The 19,760-nt window shown below is 62.8% G+C and overlaps 1 protein-coding gene and 1 long non-coding RNA gene across 4 annotated transcripts in view; both read right to left on the bottom strand.

Moving 5' to 3' along the window:
- Window positions 1–10,888, bottom strand: part of CPLX1 (complexin 1) — a 31,960-nt gene extending 21,072 nt beyond the window's left edge. Inside the window, exons 1-3 of one of the 3 annotated variants that reach the window (XM_023253379.2) lie at window positions 10,790–10,805; window positions 9,675–9,858; window positions 9,305–9,411 (exon numbers count right to left, since the gene is read on the bottom strand). In XM_023253379.2, the coding sequence (XP_023109147.1) occupies window positions 9,305–9,335 (31 nt within the window). In that variant the 5' untranslated portion in view covers window positions 9,336–9,411; window positions 9,675–9,858; window positions 10,790–10,805. Of the gene's footprint in view, window positions 1–9,304; window positions 9,412–9,674; window positions 9,859–10,206; window positions 10,226–10,789 lie in introns of those variants that run through there. The other 2 variants (XM_023253378.2, XM_019829875.3) reach the window with 2 other exon arrangements.
- Window positions 10,889–15,805: 4,917 nt separating this feature from the next.
- On the bottom strand, window positions 15,806–19,760 carry LOC123385135. Its single transcript, XR_006597295.1, has 2 exons — window positions 18,871–19,760; window positions 15,806–18,134 (listed from the first exon to the last, which is right to left on the bottom strand). It is a non-coding gene; the product is annotated as an uncharacterized LOC123385135 (long non-coding RNA).

The raw sequence follows: 19,760 nt of genomic DNA, 5'->3' as shown, positions 1-19,760 counted from the left end.
CCAGACTTCCCTGGAACGTCCAGCTTCGAAGCCTGTTGTAAGGAAACGACAGTTACAGTGTTTCCTGCTGAGACCTATTTCAAACCACAGCCGCCCTGAGAGGCTCTCTCCTCTCAGCCTTTGGTGCCAACCCGCTGACCCTCCCGGACTAGTTCTAAGAAACCCACCGCGTGGAGCACTTTGCAGAGTCTTTTAAAATTAGAAATAGAACTGAAGGCGTCCCTCCTTGAAAAAATATTTTTAAATTAAGTAATGAGACATTCTAACAGAATTTTAAAGTAACATCGTATCTCGATTTTCCGTATCACTTCTTTATATTTTTCTGTATTCTTTCAATTCCCTACCATAAGCATCCAGTTTCCTGTTAGAGAAATATGTACACATATCTTTTACAAGGTTGAACGTGGGGCGCCTGGGTGACTCAGGTCATGATCTCACGGCTTGTGAGTCCGAGCCCCGCGTCGGGCTCTGTGCTGACAGCCCGACGGGGCTCGGAGCCTGGAGCCTGCTTCGGATTCTGTGTCTCCCTCTCTGCCCCTCCCCTGCTTGCTCTCTCTCTCTCGCTCTCTCTCTCTCAAAAATAAATAAACATTGGGGCGCCTGGGTGGCTCAGTCGGTTAAGCAGCCGACTTCAGCTCAGGTCATGAGCTCGAGCCCTGAGTTGGGCTCAGTGCTGACAGCTCAGAGCCTGGAGCCTGCTTCGGATTCTGTGACTCCCTCTCTCTCTCTGCCCCTCCCCCCCCACCCCCCCCCCCCGCCTCAAAAATGAAAACAGTGAAAAGAATTTTAAGTTGAACGCAAAGATCAAAATATTTCTTATATGTTAAGAGGACATTCGGCAATACCAACTGCCCAGGTCCAAATCGGACGGGAGGTGGGTGTGGACGGAGGCTGGGCCACAGGACTCCCGGACAGCACTGGCAAGGGCTCAGAATGCACAGTGTGGTTCCTGACGGTGACAATTAGAGCTGAAATAATGTTCTAAAAGGGCATGTAGGTTCCAAAACCCGCAGAAGGTTTTTAAAAAGAAACGTAAGTCCGTATATTAAAATAAGTAAAACAACAGGAAGCCCTTTTAAAAAGGAGAAAGTGAAGACGAGAGGCCACATCAGTCACGTCAACTGTAACAAGGCACACGAAACGAAACGAGGGACGTTCCTGCCACAGCGGAGTCCTGGTCCTGGGCCGCCTGCCCCCACTGCCCCGCCCCGTGGGGCACGCAGCCCTGCAGAGCCCCCTGAGGGGAGGGGCCGTCCCGGTGAAGGAACAAAGGAGAACTAAAGCCAGCTCCCACCTCAGCCCCTGGTCAAGGTCAGAATAACAAGCAAGGATGAACTGGGTGAAAGAAAGTTGGCTTCTGCACTGTCCTTGCTGGCACGGGGTCCCCACCCCTCCAAGCCCTTGGTGGGAGGCTGGGCACAAGGCCCGGGGCGGGGGGGGGGGGGGCCTGTCTCACCCGGCCGCCCTGGGCTGGGTGGCCTTGCCTCAGGCACTGTGAGGTGCTGGGTGGAGGGTGACCTAGAGACCCCCAAGCAGGCCGGAGCCCTGCCCCAGCCAAGTCACCGGTGCTGCTGTACAGAACGCACTTCCCTGACTTTCTGAGACTCCCCTCTTCTTCTTGTGCCCCAAACACCTCTCCTCTGCCTGTCAACTCCTTTCGTCAAAGGCTTTGCAAACCTTTATTAGTGGTCTGAGGATTTTCCTCCTGCTGTTTGCAAAGTCCCCCTCCCCTCCCCTCAGGGACCATCAGATGCTCCCGCCCCCTGGGGAGGGGCCGGTGGAGCCAGGCGCCAGGCCGGCCGTGGCTTTCTGGAGAGGACAAACAGAGACAGAAGCGAGATGAAAACGCCAATTAGTGAGCCCAAACAGAGCCAAGCGCCGGGACAGATGGCACGGCCGCGGCTCGAGGCTGGTTGTAATCTCCACGTATCTGCCCCTCCATTCAGCCACTCTGCCACTCACATGGCTGCCCCTTCACCAGTGCTGACAAGGAGGCAGGACGCTGTGGCCATGGCCCTGGGGTCACCGCCCTTGGCCCCTCGTCTGCTGAAGGGGACGAGGACCAGGGATGGGAGGCCTCCCCAGGCCCCCTCTCCTCCTGGCCTTGAGTCTCAGGGACCTCCCACGATGCTCCCAGCCTGGGAAGGGCGGGTCCCGCTGGGGGAGGCTGACTCCAGCCTGGGTCTGGGCAACTTGTTCTCTCTCACGGCCATGGACCAGGTACAAAGCCTGGAGTGGTAGTCCACGTTTCTGGAACCTTCCTTCTGAAGGGAAGCTAAGCACAGGATGGTCCCGTGGCCCTGAGACCAGCAGCTCTGCTAAGGCTTCCCCAGGCCCACCCCTCCTCCTCTACTCACCCCTGCACCTCCCTTCCCCCACCCCTCCCCCCTCCCCCCACCTCTCCCGGGGTTTCCCTGGGTCTGTGGTCCTTGCTTTTAAACCACTGGGGGCCAAACCGTGGAGGCAGAGGCCTGGGGCCAGCACGGCTTGGGGTGCATGCGGTGGGCAGCACCCTGCCCTCGAGAAGCCCACCACCCAGCCCAAGAAACAAGGCTCAGCACGGGGTCCGTCATTTCTGCCTGGACGAGGCCGCCGTGTCCTGAGGAAATCTTAGGAACTGCCAGCGGGGCCAGAAGGCACAGGTGTGAGCACTGCCCTGCCTGCGGGCTCTGTCAGAGCCCCTCCCGTGGCTGCCGGACCGAGTCTCAAGTCTCAACCCCCTGAGTCCCAGTCTGCAAGGGACTCAGCACCGAGCACCCAGCACCCACCATACGGCACCCTCTGCACCCAGACCCAGCACTCGGTACTCTCAGCACCGAGCACACAACACCTAGCACCCTCAGAACTCGGCACATAGCACTCAGCACCTGACACAATACATGGCACCCAGCACTCAGAACCCGGCACCCCAAGCCCTCTGCTGGGCCCCAAGTGGCCACCTGACCTCAGCCCACCTCCTTAGTCTGGAGGTCACAGTTCACAGTCAGGCCCATGGGACCAAAGGGGACCTAAGGAGTAGAACGGGGACTCTCCCTCAACCCTGTCAGGCTGTCCCTAAGAAAAGGAAGCCAGAGGTCCTGACTGATTTCTGCAAGGGTGGGAAGAACCATGTCCCCCCCACCGCCCCGTCCAGGGGGTGAGAAAAGTGCGAGCAACCCCCGAAAAGAGAGATGTGTACGACGCCTAAGCACACACAGGCCAGGAGGAAGGAGTGTGCGTGCGGACCCCAGCCAGTGGCCCCACCACCCCCTAGATGGGGCAGGGGTGCTCTGGGCAGCCGCTAGCCGAGAGCAGGAGTCTCGGGATGGCCCCGTCCCGCCCCCCCCCCCCCCCCGCCCCGCCTGATCCATTACGACCCGGGCTTCGGTCTACCACGCCAGAGTCTCTGAAATCGGGTGGCCTTAGGGTCTGCCTGGCCTTGATGCTCCTTCTGCTGGGTTGACGCCCCAGCATGACATGTGCAGTGTTCCGGGGCCAGCCGAGCAGTCCCTGCTGTCAGTGCAAGATCACCGTGAGCCCTGTCACACGGGAGCTATTAAAACAAATGCTTTAATCCCAACCAGAATTTCTCGCCAACCAACAGGCAAAAAATAAATGACTTTACCAGCTGAAGTGCATTTATATCCATTTTATTCCCACACCGGGGCAAAAGCTTTATAACTGAGCTGTAGCTCAATCAACCAGGACCATATTCTCCTGAGGGAAAGACTGTCCTTCATTGTTTTAGGGAGAAAAGGCCGTTTCTCTGATGTGCCTTCCAGCCTCTGACACATGTGGGGTAAGTGGTGTCTCTCCCGAGTGCAGGGAGGCAACTTGATTCAACAGGGCAGCTGGGAGGCCCGTTGTGAATGATGCTGGAGTTTTATCTTTGAGCCCTTGCTGGCTGCTTGCGGAGACCCCGGCTCTCAGGCGGGAGCCAGGGAAGGAGGAGGCGCCCCCGCCCTCGGAGGGCCGATGCTCTGGGGGCCTTACATCTGAAAACCAAGACTTCCCAAGGGGATGTGAGCCAGGTACCGTGAGCTGCCTGCCCAGCGCCATCCGCCTTGTTCGGAGGGGATGCGCCCGGCTCGGCCTCACCTTCGCAGACCCTTCTTGCCCGTGCCGCACAAATGGAAACCCTCTGCCAGATCCCATAAACACACCTGCCAAGCAGAACCCAGGCTTGCTCCCTGGGCCCCCCGCCGCTTCCTGCCCTGTCCCGTCGCTGTGACCGGGAGCACCGGCAGCCACTTGGCGCCCTGAGAAGCAGGCTAAGCACGAAAGCCCAGGGCAGCTCACCGCTGACAGCGGCACAGGGGGAGCCGAAGCCGGGCCCAGATGGCACCACGGAGCAGCTGAGCCACCGCCTGACACCTCTCTGTGTGAGGGAAACAAACGTCGTCGCCAGCCCCTCTCTGCTTCTCTACCGTGAGTCAAAAGCGTCTTCCCCAACGAGGTAGCACTTCCCTCCCAGCCTGCTCCTCCCCTGCAGCCCCGCTTGGCCTGTGGCTCCGCCAGCCTCCCGGAGGCCCTGGCCGCCCCCGGTAGCCTTCCAGCAGCGCGGTCCCAGGCCCGGGAGAGGCCCCCGATAGACAGGGTTAACTCCAAACCAGACAGACCGGTGGGCAAGCCGATGGGACCAGCCCTACCCTCAGGACCCGGGTTTGGGACAGGATGGGGATGCCTGGCCTCTCCCTCAGTGTAGGGCCCCGTGGGGGTGCTGGGGGTCCGGACAGGACCACCTGGGATCTCAGGGCTGTCTCTGCGGCTCTGACCCGAGGTCCTAGGAGGCAAGGTGAAGGAGAGTCTGGGAAAGAGCTATTTCGGACCTGCAAAGACCTCAGGCCCCCTGACGCCGTGTCCCCGAAGCAGCTGCAGGCACACACAGGCCTCAGCTGGGAGTCACGGAGCTAGCAGCGGAAGATGGGAGCTCGGGCCGGTTGATAGAAGCAGGGGCCAAACAAGGGAGGAGACCCCCCAAAGCGCCCCTGGAGGCGGGGGAAGGCACCAGCACTGAGGGAGGGGCTCCCAGCTCCCAGAGGGAGACTCACCCCACCGCAGCCCCACCCCGTCTTGTGCCATCGATGAGGCAGGTGGGCGCAGCCCTGTTTTCTCTAGCGTCTGACCCTGGCAGGTTCGACAGATCCGGGGACTGATCCCCACGAGACCCCCAAGAGGGCGCCCCCACAGGGAGCAAAGAGCCCACCACCCACGGGGTGCGGAGGCCCTCGAGGTTCTCCCTGGAGTATGTGTCTGCGAGAGGCTGTTCTGTCCACGGAGGGCTGGGTGACCGAGGTTCATCCTCCTCCCATACGCCCGCAGCCTTGCCCGACGGAGAGACATGCGCTCAGACATGTGTTCATTCCCTCGCCCTCACCCTCCTCAATACACCAGACCACAGGCCCTCCGCCCTCCTACTCACCAAGACTGGACAGCCTCTCAGCCAAGCCCAGGCCGGGCTCTCCCCCCACAGGATGGCCCCAGGCCCCAGGCCCCTGCAGCCGTGGGCCACCGGAGAGCTCAGGGCAGAGCTGTGCTTGGTGAGAAGACCCCGCCCCTTGGGGCTCGGTCGCTCTTGTCCTGTAACATTCTCCTTCCAATCTCCTGCTGTCTTCCACACCTGTTCTAACCCCTACAGCCCCTGGGCCTTTGCACGTGCTGTGTCCCCATCTCACCTGCACATCCTTAAATCCCACCTCAGATGTCCTCTCCTCCGTGAAGCCCTCCCCTGTCCCCGCACCATCCCCAAGGACCTGAGCACGCTCTGGACACAAAACATGCCACACTAAGGCAGATCAACAGGATAGCCAGCGTTGAAAACCAGTTGTCAGGGCCAAAATAGTCATGCTGTACCTGATTTAGCCTGATGAGGGTCTACAACCAACCACACCACACTGACAGCTGCCCACGCTCTCAGCCACCATGTAAATGCAGCTGCGGGGCCAATTGCCACTTCCTGGCCTTGGGAGAAAACTGTTTTTGCAAATGACGCCCTTGAGGGTCCTGAGCCCCAGGTCCGAGGACGTGTGGCCCAAGCACCTGGCCCCAGTTCCAGGCCACTTTGCCACCATCTCCAGTCCACCACTTGAGATGCTGCCCCAGACTTTGCATTAAATCCGGGGGGTGTCTTGATGGATCGTGGGGCCGCCCAAGAACATAAAAGGCTCCAGGATATTTTCTTAGTGAGAACAAATTTGCCAACAGCTGGACACTTTCTTCACCAATTTGGCCCCAAGGGACTTCTACTCAGCCAGCCCTGCATGCCCATGGCGCCTACAGCCCTCTGCCTCAGCGTGGACCCCAGCAGAACAGTGTCCAGGGGGACCACGTCTGAGTTTGAAGTAACCTAGAGCCCTGGGAGCCACTGTCCCCTCCTCCATGGTCCACACCTGTCCACCTGCCCGCAGAGAAGGAGTTGGGCACCAGGCGTCTGTGAGGTCATTGGTCAGTGCTGATGGCTTCGCTGGGACGCAACAGGACAGGACACTTGTGCTCACCCACGGTGGTTCTAAGGACAGCCCCACTCCCACCCGCCGGGCCCCTTCCCCCTCACTGCCCAGGGCAGCCCCTAGCAACTCCTAGCCGCCTTCCTCCCCCTTCTCTTCCTTCCTGTGGCAGGGTGGTCTGTGCCCAGGGGTCTGTGCCCTGCTCCTAGGTGGCCCCGTGGGCCCCAGGCAGTCAGTGGAGGAGAACGCCCCCAGCAAGGGTCACAGAGCAACTGTAGTAGCAGAACCGGAAGCCCACTGGCTGGGCTCGGCGTCAACAGGGGCTGGGCCGCAGGGACCGGGCAGTGTCAGACGTCAACAGGGGCTCACAGGAAAGGCCGGGATCGCCTGGGCTTTCGCCACCGTCCAAACGGCATCCGAGGTCCTTTGGGACCGGCAGCCCCTGAACTCTGGACTGTCACTCAGTTCATCAGACCCTGAGCCCCAGCGTGGACAAGGCCCTACAGAAACAGCCGTGCACTTGCTGTCAACTCCCTGCTGCTCTGTCTGTCTGACACTAGATTCCGGAGTCCTGTGGTTGCCATTCCTCCCGGGCAGTCACCTCGAAGCCTCTGTCCCCGGCAAAGACTCCAAGAGATGCCTGGTCAGGAAGACGCAGCAGCCCGGGGAGCTGCAGACAGCCTCAGGTGACCACAACTTAACTGGGCTTCGTGCGGTCCTCCAGCCAGCGCGGCTGAGTGTGGCCTGCCACCACAGGGCTCCCTCCAGACCCTCATCTCCTTCCTCCCTCCTGCTAGGGCTCTCTCTGCACGTGCAGGTGATGTGGCCTCTGCGCTTCTAGCCCTGACTCGATTCCTTAGTTGGCTTCTGACACGTCTCTGTCCCTGTGTCTCTCTCCACCACGCACCCCGCACTCCCGTCTCTCGTCCCGGTTCCCTGGGCTCCTCAGTGTTCATCTCAGTGTGCCCTGTCTTTTCCCCTTGGCTGTTCTGTTCCAATTCTCCATCCCCCCAAGAGGCTGCTGTGCCTGAACTCCAGCCTGTGCCCCTCTGTCTCTCTCTTGCCTTCATCTCCCTCCAGCCTGTTCCATTTCTGGGGTCTGCCTCTTTCTGAATGGTTTCCTGGGTGTATCCCACTGGGTCTGTCTCTCTTGGAACACTTCTGGCGTCTGTCTCTGTCCCTCTGTCTGAATGTGCTCGTCCCGAGAGACCAAAATGATGCCTGCCCGGGGGAGAGAAAGCGCAGAAACAGAACACAAGGTCTCGCCCTGGACATCAGGCGGCGCTCAACCTCAGTACCGCAGGGAAGGTGAACACCGAGCCAGCACTGGGCTGGGACACCCTGTCCGTGGCCACCAAGAGGGTGCCCCGAGGCACCTCCGCTGCCTGCCCCCCCCCCGCCCCCCACTGCCAAGCACCCGCTTGGCCCTGAGAAGCCTGCCCCGTCGCCGCTGCAGGAAAAACTCTGGGCTGACATGGAACAAAGGGAATCCAGGCTGGCAATTACACAGCTAATTTCAGCCACGTAGACAGCCAGATCAGATATTCCAGTGTTCTTACAAACCCACCTCAGGGCCTGAATTAGCCACCTAATTAATTATCTGTAGCAGTCTGGGACTGGCTGGGTGGAACATGGATTGCTCCTGGTGCCAGGGTGCTGGCTTGTCCCTGAATCATGTCCCGGTGACGTAATCATTATAATTAGACTCAACCTGCAGCCTCTCCTTGACCACAAAATCCTAAAAAATGTGGCCCCGGGCCAGGCCCGAATGTCTATTTACTTAACTTGTGGTGAGCAGAAAGGCAGCCCACCCATGGGCCCCTGCCCTGGGCTTCATGGCACTGTGCCGTCCTGCACCTCAGTGCTGCCACAATAGCCCCACTGGCTCCCCTCCTCCAAAAACACGGTCCTGATTCCTCCCACCACTGCAGATGCGTCACCTGACTCAACGCCAGGCTGTGAATGGCACCGGGTCAGGGTGTGGCCCACAGAGGCCACCAAAGGAAGACATCCGGAAATGGCACAGGCAGGTGCTGGGCACAGGCTCCCATCCCAGAGAGCTCTGGGGAGCTGGTGCTGCACCAGGACAGCTGGGCCCCTCAGGCCCCGCTGAACCAGACTGCTCTACCAGGAAGCACCTGTGCCAGTGTGGACTTCACTGCCCTGCCCACCTCCTAGGCCAGGGTGTCTGGCCACGAAGATGGTCTTTGGAACCCGGTGGGCACAGGATTCCCTTCGGATAAGAGTCAGCAGTGGTAGAAGGGCAGTCCCCTCCCCCAACACACACACACACACACACACACACTGCACTGCCTCCGGGGGGAACGGGGCCAGGGCCCTACCAGCCATCCTGGCCTCTTCTCTTGTCCCTGAGCTCAGCAGCCCAGGCTCCCTGCACATGCTGCCGCCCCCACCCTGGGTGAGACCCACAGGGTGCACATCCAGCTCGGGATCCCCCCCACCTGCTGCAGTCACCCTGCAGCGTCCCATGGCTTTTTGCCCACCAAGAACAAAGGGCCTGTGGGGACCACCAGACCCTGACAGTTAGGACTGGCTGTTGGTGCCCGTGAAATCCACACTGGGCTGGGCCTTCCCCCCAAGGCCCAGGGAGGGTGCTGCTGTTTAACCCTTGACCCCATTCTCAGCACTGTCTGGTGGGCTCTGCCCTGACCACAGCACGCCAGCGTATTTCCTCCCCCTGCCTTGGTCCCTGGCTCTTTCCCAAGGGAGGGAGTGGGCAGGTGTGTTTTGGGGGATGTGCAGTGAAGGAATGTGTGAAGTCTGAGGGTGACCATATGCCCCCGCATGTCTGCATGCCACAGCGGCTTCCAGCCGGCCACCAGCTGGGCGGATCCTGCCCCCACTCCCCTACTTCCTACCTCCCAGGGCTTGTTTCATCACGAACTCCATGACGATGGCTTTGATTCCTCAGCGGCTCCTCCCGAGGATTGGAACTCACATGCAAGTGTGGCCAGGAGTTCTCTGCCTGCGGGAGAGGAAGCGGTCACAGGTCACCCTGATCAGGCCTGGGGAAGAGCTTTTTCCTCATCCCCACCTGACGTCGTGTGAGCGTGGGTCTGGGGTCTGACAGAGCATCATTTGACAATCCCCCCACACCTTATGGCGGGACCCCAACACTGACAGGGACACCTGGGGGGGGTGGTCTCTGGGGAGGAGGGTTCCTACCACATGCCCTGACCAAGGCAGGTAGATCCCAGGACCCCAGCGGGACCTGCAAAGTGGTCTCACCTTGCCCCTAGGTTTCTGAAATTAGTTTTTGGTGGCCATTGCAGGGACGGAGCAGGGCGCTCACGACTTGGGGGAGCACAGCCCAGAGGAGCCAGGCCCGGTGGGGGCAGGGCCCGAGGGGTGTTTGAAGGTGACTGGCTCTTCTGCCTCCTTTCTGGGCCCTGGGCCACACGGGGGTTGGGGTCTGTGGAAGGAACAGGCACCCCAGTGGTTAGGGTAGGGTGGGGCCTGAGTGGATGCCCCTTGTGAGAGGCCCCCTTGGCTTCTGACAGAGGAGTCTCAGGAGACCAGGCTCCATCCAGGCGATACTCCAGTGCCCACCACTACAGTGAGGGAGGGAGTGGAAGGGAGAAATTGCAGGGAATCCAACCTTCAGGGAACAAATGCAAATGGGGGATGGGGTGGGGAGCGCAGACCACCCCTCCACCTGCATTAGCGTGGGGGGGGGGCGCTCCAGGGTCCAGCTCAGCTGAACTCCGGTGGGGAGATGCCCCCTGTAAAATCCGCGGCTGCGATCCCCCTCCCTCCGCACCTGCGGGGTCTCTTCCTGGCGGGAAAGCCCAGGCCTCTGGAGACCCAGTGTTTTACGGTGTTTTCCTCTGCAGACGGAGACCCGCGTTTGTGCGGCCTGGGGAGGGCTGGCTGGGTGGGAGTGCCCCCGCCTCCCCGCAGAGCGCTGGCGCGCAGGGGCGCCCTTGCCGCAAAGCAGATTCTCTTCCAAACTTCTCCCCTGGTTCCTGAGGGGGATGGGGAGCTCAGGGTCCAGCCACAGGGACCCTCGGGATGCTGCTGGAGCCTCTCCCAGGGCTCCCAGTGCCGCCCCGCGCGGGCCGGGGCTCCCGCTGCCGCCGCACCCCTTGGCTTTGCGGGCGGGCGAGTTGCCCGGCTCCGCTGAGCGGCCCTCAGGCGGGAGCGCGCCGGGAAAGAAAGAGCCAGGGCACCAGGGAGGGGAAGGGGCGCCTCGGGAGGCCGGGGACTCGGAGAAGGAGCCAGAAAGGGAGGGCGCGCGGCGGGACGGCGGGGCCCGCTTCAGCACCGCGCCGGCGGACAGCGCCCGCCCGGGGCCGGGAGCAGCGGGCGGCCTGGGGCGGGCTGCGCGCGGGCGCGTCGGTTACCTTCCCGGGGCCGGGCTGCGGGCGAGCGGGCGGGCGGGCGGTCAGCGGCGGGCCGGCTCCATGTGGCGCCCCGGGAACTGCGGCGGCGGCTGAAGGGCACGGCGAGGAGGGCGCGTCACATGGAGGCGCTCCCCGCCCCCCGCCCGCGTCCGAGCGTGACGACGAGGGCGGGGCCGCAGCGGCTGGGCGGGCGCCCGCGGGGGGCGGGGGCGGGGGCGGGGAGACGCGCCCCCCTCTCCCCTCGCAAGCCCTGCCCTCGCGCCGCTTTCGGGGGGGCATCTCCGAGCCACCGCCTGCGACCCCGGCCCGCACGGCGGCTTAGAGTCCCAGACACTGCCCCCCACCCCCGACCACCATCCGACCTCCTCGGTGTGGACCCGGGCGGGGGTCGCCCTCTTCACAGACAGGGTCGCGCATCCCCACGCCCCCGCCCGTGCGGGGTACCTCGTGAGCGCCTGCGGAACCCCCAGTGGCAAAAGCTTTCTTTTCAGGCGGGGGTGGAGAGGCCTTGGGGGTTGGGGTCGCGCGGCTCCCCTCCCCATTCCACGCCGCCGGGGCGCGCAGGGGCAGGGGTTCCGTCGCGGGCAGCAACAGCGATCCCGCCCCGGACAAGTGACCCTGAGTGCTGCCCGTGACCCCGACTCCGCCGGTCTTGGGCCCCCTCGCAGCCCCGGGCAGGAAAGGGAGACCCCAGACTCTGGACACCCACCCTGGCGGAGACAGAATCGCAGAGCGGCCGGGCCCTGTTTTTCAGGGTAACCGCGTCTCCGAGTTTCAATCTAGGGGGACAGAGGCGACAGACCCCCGCCCCTCGTACGGCCGGCGCGGCGGCGGGGGAGGGGAGGGCGAGGGAGGGAGGGAGGACACGCGGAAAGAGCGCTGCTGGCGCCGGTGGCGCAGGGCGGGCGGCCCCTTGCGGGGCGCGGACGCGTGAAGGTCACTGCAGACGACGGCCGCTCCGCCCCGACTGCCCTCGCGGCCCCGCCCCCACTGGCCGCCCCCTCCCCGGGCCTCCGGGACTGCCCCCGCGGCAGAAGCCGCACTGCGGGGAGAGCGGGGTCGCGGCAAGGTCGGAGGCTGGGCCTCCAGTCCTGCCGCCCCTCCCGGGGGTCGGGAGACCCCGCCCCGCCGGCCGACCTTGTGGGCGGTGCTGCGGGGAGCGGCTGCGGCTCAGCCCCGGCCAGGGTCCCGAAGAGCGTCCGGGCTGAAGATGTTTCTCGGGCCACCGGCGCAGGGCTGACCTCCTGCTTGGTGGGCGGACAACCCTGGTGGCCACTGCATTAACTTGTCGGTGTCCCTTCCCGAGTCATCGGGACGTGCCGGGCCTGGGGTGGAAGGGACGGATCTTGGAGCTGTCTCTGCCCCCACTCCCACTCCGGGGAGACCTGCCCCTCTCTGCTCCTCCGCCCCATCCCCACCCCCACCCGCAGCCGTGAGGCTGAGATGAACTCGGGAAGATGTGCAGACCCACAAAGCTTATATCCTCCGGATCTGTTTGCCGCCTCCGCTCCCAGCTTCCACCCCTCTCTGACCGTCTCCAGCCCATACTGTGCAGGGCAGTGGCCGGGTAGGGCCCCAAGGGGAGGCTATGGAGAAATCCAGCGCTACTCCCTGGGAGCTGGGGTCACTGTCTACTCAGTGGCCAGTGACCCCGGAGGAGGCACAGGTCCCAAAACATACTTCTCAGGAAACACCCGGCTGCAGCCTCTCTGGATGCCAGGACCCTGGGGAGCTGGCCTCAACATTCTCACTTTCTCCTGCTAACAGGTCCTGTCAGCTGGGTTTGGGCCAGGAGATGAAGGGGGGGGGGTGTGCTGCCCAAAGGGTGAGCCTGGGGGCAGGACATGGGACTCAAGCCCAGGCTGCAAGGAGCCCCTTGAGCTAGTGTGCCCTGGCTGACCCCCAGGAATGGATTCTAGACCCAGGCCTTCAGCGGCTCTAGGGATGTGTACTCTGTGGTCACGTGAAGTGAAGTACGTGAAGTACATGAAGGTCTTGAGGGTCTGACTTGAGCCCCAGCTCAGGTCCTGCTCAGCCTGGCCCCCTTCCCGTGTCCTCAGTACCCGGGTGTAGATGCTGGAGGCAGAGGTCTGGTCCAGGAAAGAGAGGCTCTTCCCTCCACCTCTGCTGCCACCAGATGGGCCTGAAGGGTGAATCACAGCCGACCTGTGTCAACCCCATGCAGGATCCCATCGGTGACCTCAGCCAAGTCCAGAGCAGGCCCCACAACCAATGACCCTGGGTAACCTCAAGAGCCCCCTACAGGGAGACACTGCACTGACTCAGGGCAGCCAGGTTGGGCAGAGTGCTGCCTTTGTGGCACCAGAGCCTTGCAAGCTCATCAGGACGGTGGAGGGTCTTCAACTGGATGGGGACTCCACGGCCCCACCGACTCCATGATCTGGGCCTGGCTGAGCTCCACACACAGCCCTGAGCCAGGGGTCCAAGGATGCTGCCTGACCCTCCAAGCCTCTCTCCATCTTTCTCTTGCCCTCCCTGTCCCTCTCTGTGGGTCTCCATCTGTCTCTCTGCTTGTTACCCTCCTACACTCACCACCATGCTGTGACGCCCTCAGTCCTGACAGTTGCCCAGGCCCTAAGCTGGGGATCGGTGGCCCGGCCAGGACTCAGACTCTCCCAGGGGAAACAGGCAAGGTTGGTGACAGTTCCGGATCAGAGTGACTGGTGTCCCATCCTGGCAGGGGGAGGCTGGCCCACTCTGGAGCCTGAGAAGGACGGCAGGGTGAGCAGTGCTCTGGGCAGGTAGTGAGGCCGTGAGGTGAACCAGCTGGAAACTGCCCACCTGCCAGTTCTGCTCCCGTGGTGAGGGCGCAATGCTGCCCTTGGTGGGATGTGTGGCCCTGTGAGTGCCCAGAAGAGGACCTGGGTACCGGTGAATAGCTCCCAGTTCCCAGAACTGCAGCCGGCCACAGAGAGGCAAGAGCTTGGCAGGAAACTTCCGCACAGCTGAGAAAGATCCAGGAGGGAGTTCAGAAGGCACCTGGATGTGGCCGCTGTCCAGGATGGGGCCAGGGCACAGAGGAGGTGAATGAATGGCGGTGGTACTGGTAGTGGGGGTGCATTCCAGGGAGTCAGAATGAGGGGAGAGGTGTCTCAGCGAGAGGTTGGCATTCGGGACATGTGTGTTTGGCTGTGGCACCCTGGCCAGCTGGCAGAACAGGTGTATGGCCCCTAGCTCAGCTCTCTGCGTGCCCTCCAGAAACTGGCCCCTTGAGGCCAAGAAGCCCTGATCCAAAGCAGGGTTGTGCCAAAGACCATATGATGCTGGGTTTGAGACTCCCTGCCATGCAGAGTCCCCTTTGTGGCCCCACAGAGTCACTCCAGATGGCAGACAGAGGAGACAGCCACCCTGCTATGGCCCTCCCAGGAGACCCCTACTGGGTGCCCCTTCGCTCCCTCCAGGGAGGCCTGGCACCTGCCGATCCCATCTGTCCCCCGGAGGGCCTCTGGCACCCCAGGGCAGCGCCCTGCTCCAGCCCTGACAGCATGGGAGAGCAGAAACAAAGTGAGAAGGAAACTCTCGGCTGTCTTCCATCAGAGCTGGGGCAGGACCATGGCTGTGAGCGCAGGGGACCCTTACGTGCCTCCCCGACGCCACGACCCCTTCCCTCGTGACCGTGGGCAAGAAGAGTCCAGCCCCCAGGGCCCAGCCTGCTGCAGGCTCACCTGTGGAGGCTCCAGGGAGTGAACCTGAGGTACGGCCCAGCCTGGGGTGCCTGCTTCTTCCTCAGACCAGCGTTCCGTCCTGCGTGCTGGTCACTCTTGCCTGGTCAGGGTCGTGTGATGAAATGCATTTTCTTCCCGACCATCTGTCTCCACAGAGGCCCTGCCCCCACCCCCACCCCCACAGAGGCTGCTCCTCAAGTTCCAGAGACAAGGGGGACCCCTGCCAGGAACACCGGGGACCCACTTTCCTGAGGAGTTGGCCCAGGGTCTGGGCTCGGAGCACCGTGATGGCTCCTGCCCCATCTGCCTACACTCTGCTCCGCTTCACACCCCAGCCCCCTGATGCTGTCCGCCTTCCCCGACAGGGCCCCAACCCCCGCCCGGGGTTGCCTCCCTCCCCAGCTCCGTGCCCATGTGGCCTTGACCAGCACCTTCCCTTCCAGGCTCCTGTCATTACTCCAAAAGCCCCGGCACAGGGGTTCGGCAGATTGGGGGGGGGGGGGGGGCGGGGCTCTGAGTCACCTGCAGGGTATCGTGTCAGAGAGGGGAAGGCATGCCTTTCAGAGATGCTCAGAGAAGTGGGCAGTGCAGGGGCGGAGGGAAAGCAAGGAGAGGTCAGCAGCAGCTGTGAGGCACCCCCCACCCCGCTCCTCGCCTTGAGCAGCTCCTCTGTGCTCCAGTGTAAAAATACAGGGGCTTGGAGATGGGGTTTCAGCCTCTCACTGACTGCTGTGGCGCAGCGGCTGCACGGAGGTGCTGGGACAGCCCTGAGGGGGTGTAGGCAGGGGTGAGGGACGGGAGGCATGGGGGAAGATGAGGCAGGGGTGAGTTTGCTCTCAGGGAGGCTGTGCTTCAGAAGCACAGCCTCCCTGAGAGCTCTATCCTCTGGACACCCAGGCCTCCAGCAGGACCCTGTGGGCTGGGCCCGGGCACTCTCGGTGGCCCTGGGTTAGGCGTGTCTGTGCCTGTCACACCGGGGTCTCTTCCACAGTCATGAGCAAGATGGACCCTGAAACAAAAGGAATGTCCAGGCTGGGCGAATGCCCTGGGGCATCTCTATGTCTTGGGGGACATCTGGCCACATCCACTGCAGTGTAGTGTAACATCCACGCAAGTGCCCACCCGGCGCTCGGAGCCCGACTTTCTCTCTGACGCATGGTCACTCCCCAGAGCCTGTCATGTGACCCTGAGCTGCAGACCAGACATCCTTGCTCTGGGAATGTCCCCTCCCCCACACTGCCCCGCCAGCCAGGTGCTCCTGCCCACCCCCTCCCCACCTCACTCTGTTCCACCCCAGTGGCCTCCTCCACCTTCCAAGAAGCCACTGCACTTGCCTTGGGGACCAAGCTCACTGGGTCCCCCCTTTTTTTAATAGTTATTTTTGACAGAGAGAGTTAGGGAGGAGCAGAGAGAGAGGGAAAGAGAGAATCCCAAGCAGACTCCATGTCAGGGCAGAGCCGGACTGTGTCACGAATTGTGACATCATGACCTGAGCCGAAGTCAAGAGTTGGGTACTTAGCTGACTGAGCCACCGAGGCGCCCCCCCACCCCCAGCGGGTCCCTTTAACAGAATCTTCTGCCGCACTGCATTCCCAGCCCTGCCCTGAGGCCAGATTCAGCACCTGGACACAGGACGCCAGGCTGTGCAGGCATAGGAGTGAGCCACAACGCGGGGATGCTGAGAGGGCCCGGGGGTGTTCCCAGGGCCCCCTGGAGTCTTGGTGGGGCAGCTGGAGAGGCCTGGATTCCTTCAGACAGTGACCCTGATCCAGCCAGGACTCAGTCAGCCAACAACATTGCTGACCCTTGGAGGAGGGCTTCAGGGTGGAGATTCAGGTGCCAGAGGGAAGCTGTGTGTCACTGGCGGGGCTGCCCAGGGACTGAGGGACCCAGATGCTGTGGTCACCACCCAGGAGTGGGTCCCCCTCTTCCCAGTAACACCCAGAGTAAGGTGAGGCCTGTGTGGGTACTGCTGGGATGCTTCGTGCCGAGGACACACTTACTGGCTCACTTGGGGAGAGGTACAGGTCTTATCTGGATCCTCCTTGCCTCCTGGGCCTTGACCTTCTGGCTGTGCTTTGGTCCAGGAGGTGGGAAGGTCAGGTGGCTAATTCAGTCCCAGCAGGGCCCCTGTGGGCCCCGCTCTAGGGTGTGGCCCAAGGCCCTGGGGGGTGGGGTGCAGGGGCAGCTCCTTCTTAGCCAGGGTTGGAGGCCTGCCCCAGGGCACCCAGAGGTCTCTGCAGCCAGGCCTGTGCACAGCGAGTGCACCCCACTGAAGACGGGGGTTCGGCATTCTGTAACTTCACGTCGGCGGCTGGCAACCAGCCTGAGTTGGGAGCACATCCACCACAGCGAGCGCCAAAACCAGGCTTTCTTTCCTCTGTTGTTTTTCTCCCCTGTCAGCTCACCGCTGCTTCCAAGGGCTCCCGCTTGGGCTGGGAGTGAACACGGAGGCTCTTGCAGAGGACAGCCTGGGTCATATCCACGGCCTGCAGGAACCTTGGACCCGCCAGCGAGGGGATGAGGACGAGGACCGCCCCTCGACGGCAGAGGCCAAGCCATCCTCTGCCCCTCCGTCCAGCCACGGGACCAGCCCCAGGCAGGCCAGCCCTGCCTGCGCACCCACGCGCTAGCTGAAGTTGTTTCCGGCCTCGGTTCTGGGCGTCACGACAGGTGCTGAGAGGAAGGAGGCAAGGCTGCGTGCTCACCCAGCTTCTGCTCCAGGAGGGAGCCGATGCCCAGGAGACAGCAGATGGCAGCAAGTGCTGTGCGGAGACCAGCACACAGACAAGTGACAGAGACCCAAGGGTTTCGTTAGCGGATGTCTAAGCCAGGCCTCCGGGGGTATGTGGGCTTCGGGCTGAATTGACCCCGTGTCATCCTGACGAGTGCTGGGAAAGCTGGGTGGGGGGCTGCATTCCCAGCAGAAAGGAAATACTCCCGAGTCCAGCGTGGGGGAGGGCCGGGCGCACCAGCGCACCTGTCGGGCAGCATGACGCACACAGTGGCCACGTTACTAGTGGGTGAGTGGGGCGGGCCCGTGTGCTGAGGTCAGGAGATTTGGGGAGGACTCAGGCTGGGGGCCTGTAGGAGCCTCACCTGGGGGAGGCTATGACCTGGTGGGGAGCCAGAGTTTGGACAGGGTGGGGCACACTGGGCAGCTAAGGGGCCACTGGACGAGAGTCCTGTTTATGGGGGCCACCTGCCCCGGCCCCAGGCCCTGACCTACGCTCGCGTCTGCTGGCCACTTGGGGTTGGGGCAGGGCCTGTGTAGGCTCATCTTCCTGGATGGTAGGAGGAGTAGATGGTTCCAGATCCTCAGCCAGGCCCAGGGCGGTGGTTCTGAGGGCCCCCCCCCCCCCCCCGCCAGCAGCAGGGACGGCACCAAGGTTTCCAGGCCATCCCATCACCTAAGGCAAGGCACTGTCCACCTGGACCAGGTGCCACCTGGACCAGGGCAGACCCCTTGGTTGGCTCTTCCACGGGGTCCCAGTGGATACAGCCCCCCCCCCCCCCATGTGGCCTGCCCGCTGGTCTGGGAAGGCACCAGCCCCTGGGCGGCTGAGGGTGATGGTTTACTTGATTCAGGTTCCTCTCTGGAGGCGGAGCCTGCTCCCCTTGGTTCAGGACGCCTTCAGATTTTACTGCCATTTTCTTTCCTGCATACAATGCTGCAATTATGATGTGATTTCTGGAACTGCTTCCCTCCCCAGGTCTGAAATCAGGGCTTTGCCAGTCTCCTCCTCCTTCTGGAGAGGGGTGTCCGGGTCCCTAGGTCTCCCGCCTATGCGCAGACCTAAGTGTGCACGGTCCTGACCTGCCCAGGGCCCGTCTGCTTAGAAGCCCTAGGTTTAGGGCCAGGGCTGTGAGGTTGTGTGTGGGGGTCTCCCTCTCTGGGCCACGCCACGCTCACCTGGAGCACAGGGAGGGAGTCACAGCTTCCAGATGCTCACCGGGCACCTGATGGGTGGTATGGGGACACGGGGACGTGTGCTGGTGCGCCCAGCCCTCCCCCACGCTGGACTCGGGAGTATTTCCATTCTGCTGGGAATGCAGCCCCCCACCCAGCACCTGTCAGGGTGACACTGGATCGATTCAGCCTGAAGCCCACATACCCCCCAAGGTCTGGCTTAGACATCCGCTAACGAAACCCTTGGGTCTCTGTTGGCCGGAGCAGGTCAAACAGTGGACACGTCTGTGTCCCCAAACAGCTCCTTCCTCGCGTCTTTGCCCCCATCTCCCTTCTCCCCACCCTGGCAGACCCTAGGCCTTCTCCAGCTGCTGGGAAGGGGTGAGCGGTGCCCAAGAGGCACGTGTGATCCTCCTGCTTGCACAGAGGGGCCTGGCCAGCGCTGGCCAGGAGGCGGGTGTGGGTGGGGACGTGTGTGGCCTCACCTTGCTGCCAGTGTTGGTGAGCTTGTTGTGGAAGGGGCTAACCCCCACCCCATCTCCTTGGGGCGGCCAGGTGCCTGCTGGCTTGGGGACTGTCAGTTGGGAGTTTGCTCTTCAGAGAACAGCCGATGGAGACTTCACACAGACATCCGTTTGGATTTCTGGCCTGAGACCAAAGTGGCCAAATGTGTGAGCGGTGGCAGGGGCCGCTGGGCTGCACCTGGCTCAGCCTCCAGCCGGTGACAACCTCGTACAGCAGAGCCACTGCCCTTCAGGACAGGCGTCTACTTTGCACTGACTGTCAGCCCCTGGCCGGCGCTGGCCCCGAACCCCCTGCAGGGGAGCCCGGAGTGGAGGTGTGTGGCTCACACAGGGTGTGATGGGCAGGGAGCCCGTAGTGCAGTTGGGGCAGAGGACTGAATGGAGGGCCAGACTCTGACACTGATCTCTGCCCTTGTGGGCAGCTGACGGGCAGCCATCCACTTGGCCCCCTGCCCTGACCCTGTGCCCTCAACACCCTAGAGGCCCCTTGCCAGCCCTCACTGATTCCCCAGGGCAGGCAGCACAGGGGCCGTGGCTGGACCAGTGTCCACTAGGGTCAGCCCCACCTGGACGTGGCTGTGGACGCTGTGCCCTGGCTGTGGGCCAGGCAGAACCAGGGCTGATGGTGCAGCTCAGGGCTGGGGGACAACAGAGCCAAGGGACCCTGCTTGTGGAGCCCGGGAAGCAGACAGAGGCCCCAGGGAGGCAGCCCAGCTGAAGCCGAAGGTGTGGACGGGTCACCCAGAGGGAAAGAGGCCAAGAGAGGCTGGTGGGGCCGTCAGAAGTGCTGTGCTGGCCATGGCTGGATACCCCCTCCCCACCAGCCTGGGGCCCAGGACAGCTTGCCCAGA

This window comes from Felis catus, chromosome B1 (assembly GCF_018350175.1).
Source record: "Felis catus isolate Fca126 chromosome B1, F.catus_Fca126_mat1.0, whole genome shotgun sequence".
NCBI classification, from domain to species: domain Eukaryota; kingdom Metazoa; phylum Chordata; class Mammalia; order Carnivora; family Felidae; genus Felis; species Felis catus.
This window is presented reverse-complemented; position numbering and strand designations above follow the sequence as displayed.